A 7,940-nucleotide genomic window follows, 5' to 3' on the forward strand; every position below is an offset into this window, starting at 1 on the left:
TGTACTGTATAATCCTGGAGGTGAGGGGAGGAGTGATGTTGGGATGACAGTGACAGGAAGGAGGCAGAGGAATCCCCCTTTTTAACTTAATTTGTTATTTACGAGGGCGTTACAGATGTCCACGGTCCAGTCCCTCTGCCCCTGGGTGTTATAAATAGTAAAGGTTAATTAGTTAGCTGAGAAACTGGATCGGGGCTGGCAGCTAGAATTTGATCCACAGACAGGTAACTCAAGTAATCCCCATTGTCACTGCAATCAGACCTATATAAATCCACCTTGACGGACAGCAGTCACCACATAGCCTTTACCTCTCTGCTGGATCACCAACCAGGCGAGTTCCCCTCAACACGGTGAGTGTCCAAGTTGTGGATTTGCTTCCAAGTTGTGGGTGCTTTTTGTTTGTTCGTTTCTTTGAGTTTAAAAAGGTGGATTGTCTGCCTCGCTGAGTGACAGGTGAACGTATTGAGTGCACATTCACTAAATGTGCTGTTTGTTTGTCTTGTGCAAAGCGAGAGCTTTTTTTAAAAAAAAGTGACCTCTGTCCATGTTTCATCTGTCAGACGGGACCTCACTTAGATGTCTTGGATGATATTTTACCGAGTGATAAAAACTCATCAGGGTTTAAGGGCTTTCGTGTATTGTGAACCTCTCCTGGCTTCTTACTGCACCATCATCATAGTCACCTGGATACATTTTAGTCCTCATGAGTGGATACAGGTTTAAATGTTTACAACTGTAAACGTGTGTTAATAATTCACCTCGTTTGCTTTTCCTACAGGACTAAAATGTCACTCTCATCTATCCTTTCTGCTGCTGACATCGACAGCGCAATCAAGGACTGCCAAGGTATCATCTTCCTCCAATTTAATTATTGCTCTCCATTTCTTTTCCATTCTCTTTATGCTGTCATATAATATAATATACAGACCATAAATGCAAAGCTTGAGTGTGTACAAGGTCCTTTATTAAGACTTTATATTAGTCATGGAAATTGGGACCCATTTTTTGAGAAGTTCTGTACTACTGTGCAATGATTGAGTTACGTAATAATACCTTAGCGACATTGTCTTCACGGTTTAAACTGATTTGCATGTAGTGACATTGTAAATAAGAATAAGAAGATATTATCTCATGCTCTGTCTGACTCGGCTTTCTATATTTCCCTCAGCACCAGACTCATTCTGCCCTAAGAAGTTTTTCCAGCTGTGTGGCCTCACCAAGAAGACCGGCCCGGATGTGAAGAAGGTATTCGGGATCCTGGACAATGACGGTAGTGGCTTTATTGAAGAGGACGAGCTCAAGTGAGTGGGATCTGGTCGGTCAGAGTTTTTGTAGTCTGGCCAATGAGTGAGGCGATTCGACTCAAGACTTCAGTTTTCATTATATATAGTAAACTGAAAATCCAGTTCTTTTGAGATACTGCAAAAGATGTAGCCACCTTGTCACTACAGAGGTGCACACAGCTCTGCCCAGCAACAAAGCCTCTGACACTTCTGTGTGTTTGTTGCTTTTTGTTTGACAGGTTTTTCCTGCAGAGGTTTTCCCCCGGAGCTCGTGTTCTGACAGACAACGAGACCAAGGCCTTCCTGTGCGCTGCTGATGATGACAGCGATGGCCGAATTGGAGTAGACGGTGAGTGGATGCACACTTATTTGATATAATCCACCGTGCAAAACAATACTAAAAAAACATCAGTAGAATTTTCAAGATCATTTTTTTTACATTTTCACAAGATGTAAATGTATGCAATTGTATTCTTTGAATGGTGTGTCTTCTGGGTTGGTGAACGAATGGACAGTTATATATTAGAAATGAAGTAAATAAGTAGTGATTAGTTTGGTAAATGTTAAATGTCTGCTGTTCCCAAAGGGAAACTCCATTTCAATCATTTAAACCAGTGCAATTACAACTTGGCCTCATGATGCAAGCTCTCTTTCTTTATGTTTTCATGTGGTTAATTAGGTAAATATTATTATTATTATTTTTTAAAGCTGTATTTCTTAACGTTCTTACTAATGCTTTTTTGTTATCTCCACAGAGTTCCAGGCCATGGTGAGCACCTAAACAGCTGGACTCCATCTCTCCGAAGTTTGGTCTGACCACAGTGCTGCCCCCAGTTCACTGCTTCTCTTAGCTTTAGTCGATCAGTTTTAAGTATAACATTTATTGATTTATTTTTCATTTTACAAAACTCGCTCTGGTCCACGCACATCCACCTCGTCATCATGTTTTTGCTTTTCAGGCTTGAGACAGCTCAAGTTTCGTTGCCCAACAAAAATTGTACAATCTACCAAATTACTGAGAAAATAAAAGCATAAAATCCAGGTCTTGCGAGTTCTCTCTTTATTCGCATGTGTACGTGTGTGTACTGTGTTTCTACTTAGACATGGATGTGGGATGATAGAGTGGAGCATGACGAGAAATGTCAGTGGTTTTCACATAAAGGTGAGGGTTTCAGAGAGAGAGAGGGTTTATCGAGTAGAGCTAACGCAGGGAGAAAGGAGTGGAGGTGACCTTGATGACCGCCTGAGCATCAATGTGTTTGGATCGGGTGACACCTGACCTCAGCATTGTAAACCCAGCTGATCACGTATGACAGAGAGAACAAAAAATGTTCCTTTCTGCATATGCATGTCTCCTCGATTACCTCGGAAGAACTTGCTCAGTATAAGGTGAGAGGACTCATTTACTCAACCTGTACCCAAACTGTCAGGTAGAAGTTTAACGACATTGCAACTCTTCATTCATCCCCCGTGAGACTCTCAATAACACCCGAGTGTTCCATTCTCTGCACTTAAAGGATCCACAGGATTCAAATTAACAATCACCTCACTCTTCTCCCAGAGTAACAATTTTTTTACTCATCATTTCAATTATCTGTATATTATAGGGAGAACCTGATTATTACAGCACACACATATGAACATGCAACTCAGAGCTGTAAGCTGTACCCTGGCATTAGCACAAGGCTGTGGTCACACCGTGTAGTTATGCCTATCGCTGCTCAATTCAGGCTGCAGGGACTGGGCAGTGTGTTAGTGTTTGTCTGTGAATTCTATCAATCAGTGGATTTCACTGTCACCACAAAGTGAAGTGATAACACTTTCCCAATTATTAATGCCATATGTGACAGCTCATCATAATTCAGAACAAACAACAATAAAGCAATAAAGGGTACACCACTAAACAGGTCTCCAGTCCATCACTGGACCACATAGAGACAAACAACCATCCACTCTCACACCTACGATAGATTTAGTGTCCAATTTGCCTAATCCCCAAATCTGCATGTTTTGGGACTGTGGCAGGAAACAGGAGAACATGCAAACTCCATGCAGAAAGACCCTTGTTCTGACCGGGTTTCGAACCCTCCATATGCAGAATATAAAATATGATTAACCCGGGTTCACGACCCAGTTGGAACAAGGGCCTTTCTGCATGGAGTTGGATTTGAAGTAGATTTGGGGATTTGGCAAATTGGAGAGAGTGGATGGTTGTTTTATCTCTATGTGGCCCTGTGATGGACTGGTGACCTGTCCAGGGTGTACTATGTCAGCTGGAACTGACACCAGTGACCCTCATGACCCTCATGTGGAGGATAACGCGTCAGAAAACGGCTGACTGAATGAATGAATGAATTAAAACATGCCTACATTGACTTCGATCGTTGTGAGATCAACAACGTTACATCCACGCATAGGCCGTTTCGTCTTTATTTGGACACAACAAGAAAGACTATATTCAATATATATATATAATAATATATAAAATATATTAACTGACTAAACCAAATACATTAAGCAACAATGAATTTCTTTTGCGTTATAAATGAAAATAGAATAAAATGATGTGTTTCAACAGCTGCTCTGATTTTTGTTATTCAAATAATAATACATTTTCTCACTTGTTTCCTCATGTTTACTATCACCTATATTCACATCAGATTGTACTTTATTTATTGAAATTTTATGCATTAATCTGTGAACAGACAAAATGACCTCTACTCTACTCATTCTAGTAGGTACATCATTTTTGGTAGTTCAAGTGTTATCTTATAAATAAAATCACATGTTTTAAGGTTTAAGCAAAGTCCAGGTATCCACACAAGAGCAAGTGTAACGTCATGATCATGTTGATAAAGATAGTTTCAATATACAATACCTGCTTTTGAAATAAAAAAGTAGCTTCAAAGAACTAATACCCTTCTATCATAACCCTAAAATGTGTATCAGGACACAAACGCTGCATCGGCACAGAGAGAAACAGCACACATTTGATTATGATGTCATTGGATCTGATCATGACGTCACCCACAGGCATGATGTGGAGGAACGAAATGGCAGTGGGGGAGGTGGTGGTGGGCCGTGCAACTGAAAGCGGAACATGGTTGGGGAAGCCATCAGGTAACACAAGTCATGGAGCACACAATGGAGCCCTGTGACCCTTCTGGGTCAGTAGCAGCAAGTGGTAAACAGGAAGGAAATGTGAGACAACAGGTTGACACTAACGGTTGGACATGCTGCTGCTGTGGGACGGCACTACAAGATAATGTGACAGGCAGATTACCTGGAATCAAGGACGTAGGGAAGAGCCTGCAGAGACAGACTCCAGCTGGAGATGAGAGATGTGACAGGTGAGGCATGTACAAAAACTGACAATTTGAGAAGTCCTCTTTCACAAAATCCCCTGTTTCATCATCATTCTGTACCAACATGTCATTCAACCTATAGTCTCTGTCAGCAGAGCGGTCCGAGTGTTTATCTCACTCACTGTAAGTATTAAAAGAACAGAGGAATATTTGTTATTATTGATCACACAGTGCACACGACCAGCATCACATACAGTATCAAGCCCAAAGGAAAAATCACATGTCACATCTCTGACATCTTGTTTTATGTATCAAGTATTTAACCATAGTATACAAAACTGTAATAATTGAGTGCAACAGTCTCTGAGCGGAGGAGCCATGCCAAAAAAAAGCATCGCCCCCTTTGTTACTGATGTTGATGTGATGAATGGTGAGAGGAGTTCTGAAAAAAACTGGATGGAGCAAAACCATAGTGGACTTTGTAAGTTGTGAGTCACATTTTTGAAGTTTTTTCTGAATTTAACTGTGAGCCAGTGAGGGGGTGATATGTTTCATGTCTTTAAACTGTCAAACACAATTAAGAAATTAAACACGCAACTTAACTTGGATATATTTACAGATTTTGTGTGACTGCTCTATGTTCTACACAACGCAAAGTGGAGGCTAGCCTAGCCGTTCCTGCTTGGCACCTCAATAATTGATGCCCTTGCTTCATTGTCACTAAAAACTCATATCAAGAAAGGAGTGTCAGGCTCAGCTTACTGATTAAGTCTGTGTGAAACATTAATGTGCACCCCATCTTCAGCTGATAAACATTTGTTCTTCAGCAAAGATGGAACAGGGAAGCGTAGCTGGACGGCATCCAGGGTGTACTGTGGCAAACACTGAACATATTTTGACTAATTCCTCATGTTTGGAGGCTGGAAGTATCACAGATGTTGCTACCTGATAGTCTGAACAGGGAGGAACATCGTGAAAGATTTAACTGGCGTGTTAGGATGACTGAATGGGCTTTGTGAGCTCTGAGCAGGAACTCTATCCATAATGCAGGAGATGACAGCACTGCCACTGTTCCCCAACATGCAGTAGTCCCGAGCCTCTACTTATGATGTCTGCATGTAGCTTCCCTTCATTAATGAATGATAGGCCAGGCACCATCAGTGGCCATTCTTGATACAAGCAGAGCATTTGTGGAAGGCAAATTCTTGAAATCAGATTCCACCCGCAGGCACGAACCTGTTGTTTGCATCTCTACTAATTGGTGTGCTCTTGTATATAAATTGTCTCTTTAAACAAGACTAACGCAAGTTGGCAATTTTAACCGCAGGCCACACCCTGTTTAAACCCCTGAGCAGCTGCTGCATGTGCTGACTCACCTCAGACTGAGTAATGGCTGTCATGGAAAAGTAGACAGGTACTTTGCAGACTTTTCCAAATGAGAAGGCACACTCAGATAAGATGGTGAGAGTCATCCAGGACAAACTTAGGTTTGACTGAATAATGGGGCAAAGTGTCTGGCTGGAGAGGACAGGTAAGGAAATGTCTGTCTAGGTGGAGTTTGGCCCGGTAAACACCTGACAACATCCATATATAACATAGTTTTGTATCGTCTATGCTGAAGAAAACACCAGTGAAAGACTGGATTACTCTCAGTAGGAATAAAACTCACTTGATTAAAAGACGATTGGGGACATTTAATCTCATATTCTTCACTTTTGACTATGATTTATAAGCTTTCATATTTCCAGAATTTGAGCCCACAAGGGACATGTTGTGCTTTTAAAATTCAGTAATAGCATAGTAGTATTATCATAAATATTCTACATCCATCATGAAAAGGGAATATGATGACACAGATATACAGTATATACTATAATACAATATAAACTGTATTTTATTAATATATCTTACATGTTTCCAAGTGAGATTTGCCAGTGCTTTACACATTGCTTTTTTAATTGTGATTTAATTCTGGTGCACATTGATCTGGTCATATCACATTTGTATACCTGCCTAAACTAGCTTAGAGCTGTATGAAATGTAGTGTAATGTATTAACACAACTCTGCCTTTCCACACTCACTGACTAAACAATCCACATGTACAGGATGATTAGCTTTACTTTCAAAATTCTTAGAGTAACTTAATACTCCTTAATTATATTCAGTTCAAGTCTGTATTTAAAATGTAGCCATGTGTGCACCACATATAATTTATAAGCTGTGTTTAGGGTACTCCAAGCAAAGTATCCAGTGCCATCTATCAGTTAACACAGCTGTTTATCTATATCAGTGACCCAGTAAGACTGAACCTGGATAAGATAGCACTGACAAGGGCCTATGTCACCTCCGACTCTACTCCCATGCTGCCTACATCCTGACAGACTCCCGTGTTCCTACATGATTGAAAGAACTACTTTGACCTGTCAGGTTTCAGCTCCCCCTGCAGTCTCAGTTTCTAGCTCAGGTGTATAGACTGGCTATTAGAGCTGACTGTTACCTCAGCGTAGCTGCCAGAATGACCCCACAACTGTTCCCCCTGCTTCCCTCATTCTCTCCAGACTTCAGTGAATTATTCAGGGTTAACAAGCTGTTGGGACATAAAACTCAAGTGTGCGTTTTCGGCGGTGGCTCAAGTGTAAAACAGTAAAAAGTGGACTGCTCTGACATAGATGGATGGAACTATGAGCTCAAGCAGACAAGCAGAAGGAGAGGCTACGTCAAATGCATATAGGGCAGAGAACGGTGTTGTCAGGATTGATGCAGGGATTTTGACTGTACTTGACTGCTGTAGAACCGAAGCAGTGACATCTGAAAGGTTCTAATTATATGTTTGGCTTTAAGATGAGAGATGACACACAAGACAACAGAGACGAATGCCTTAGTGACGTGAACTAGTGAATTACACAGTACCACTGCAGCCTTGCTGCAGATTCTGTAAATGGATGTGGGACACATTTCGAGTCATTCAACTCTTATTTCTATACTAACATGGTAATCTGTCTTTACAGTTGACTCCAGTTTAAATTGAACTATTGTACTTTTTGCTCAGACCCCAAAAAACTAAAATGGCTCTAAGCTGAGGCCTGACAAACCTTTACAATTCTATGAAGCATAATAGCTGGGCCAATGCCTGGGTCTGTCCACATAATCCTAATAATTTAATGGGTTATTTCTTGGCCAATACTCCACAAAGTTTTGTGAAAGTCTGTTACATTAGGTATTTATTTCCTGCTGATAAACAAACTGAGATTCAGACATGAATGAAACCATAAACTCATGGGCAAATGATGAGATAAAAATGATTATAACATTAAAAAATATAATTTGTTTATATGAAATGATAAGGGGACA

The 7,940-nt window shown here is 40.7% G+C and overlaps 1 protein-coding gene across 1 annotated transcript; it reads left to right on the forward strand.

The window, feature by feature from the left end:
• The first annotated feature begins 219 nt into the window (after positions 1–219).
• On the forward strand, positions 220–2,324 carry pvalb8 (parvalbumin 8). Its single transcript, XM_044051137.1, has 5 exons — positions 220–350; positions 779–846; positions 1,169–1,301; positions 1,523–1,632; positions 2,039–2,324. The coding sequence occupies exons 2-5, from the start codon at positions 786–788 to the stop codon at positions 2,062–2,064; spliced, it is 330 nt and encodes a 109-aa protein (XP_043907072.1). The 5' UTR covers positions 220–350; positions 779–785; the 3' UTR covers positions 2,065–2,324.
• Positions 2,325–7,940: the final 5,616 nt, after the last annotated feature.

The sequence above is a fragment of the Solea senegalensis genome, linkage group LG19 (assembly GCF_019176455.1).
Source record: "Solea senegalensis isolate Sse05_10M linkage group LG19, IFAPA_SoseM_1, whole genome shotgun sequence".
In the NCBI taxonomy this organism is placed as follows: Eukaryota; Metazoa; Chordata; class Actinopteri; order Pleuronectiformes; family Soleidae; genus Solea; species Solea senegalensis.

Bases quoted from the DNA above. Each gene is read 5' to 3' on its own strand.
- pvalb8 (XM_044051137.1), top strand. From the start codon at position 786: ATGTCACTCTCATCTATCCTTTCTGCTGCTGACATCGACAGCGCAATC. The intron at 847-1,168 runs GTATCATCTTCC...TATTTCCCTCAG, and splicing joins CGCAATCAAGGACTGCCAAG to CACCAGACTCATTCTGCCCT. The intron at 1,302-1,522 runs GTGAGTGGGATC...TTTGTTTGACAG, and splicing joins ATTGAAGAGGACGAGCTCAA to GTTTTTCCTGCAGAGGTTTT.